We start from the raw sequence: 352 nt of genomic DNA, 5'->3' as shown, positions 1-352 counted from the left end.
CATTTACTTTTCACTGTTGATGCACTCTAGATCCGGTCACGAGATCAAGAGAGGGAATGACTTAGCAAAATAATCACGATTAAATACTTTCGATCGGTTGAATACTAATTGGGTCGGTCGTCTAATAGGCATATGAGACAACATATTTGAATGTGATTCGGAAGGAGGATAGTCGAGGTGGAACTCAGTTCGACTATTCCAACGCTTAAGTCAAACTTTGAAAAGGTGGAGAAAAATGAGTAATTAAATAGAAAGTTATAAATAAAAGGAATTGATTGTTTGAGTGCTATAATTGATTATCTTTAAATAGAAAGTAAAAGGATAGTCTTATTTCTTAAAAGGGCACACCTCT

General features: G+C 34.7%; 1 protein-coding gene across 1 annotated transcript in view; it reads left to right on the top strand.

Moving 5' to 3' along the window:
* The window catches only part of LOC141818580 (subtilisin-like protease 1), a 2,351-nt gene extending 2,291 nt beyond the window's left edge, over positions 1-60 (top strand). The window contains exon 2 of the mRNA XM_074706050.1: positions 31-60. Coding sequence (XP_074562151.1) covers positions 31-60 — 30 coding nt within the window. The remainder of the gene's footprint in view (positions 1-30) is intronic.
* Positions 61-352: the final 292 nt, after the last annotated feature.

This window comes from Curcuma longa, chromosome 2 (assembly GCF_044706935.1).
Source record: "Curcuma longa cultivar G26 ecotype Majalengka, Jawa Barat chromosome 2, ITB_CL_G26_1.1, whole genome shotgun sequence".
Classification (NCBI taxonomy): Eukaryota; Viridiplantae; Streptophyta; class Magnoliopsida; order Zingiberales; family Zingiberaceae; genus Curcuma; species Curcuma longa.
The sequence above is the reverse complement of the archived record's forward strand: the minus strand, read 5'-3'. Positions and strand labels throughout refer to the sequence as shown.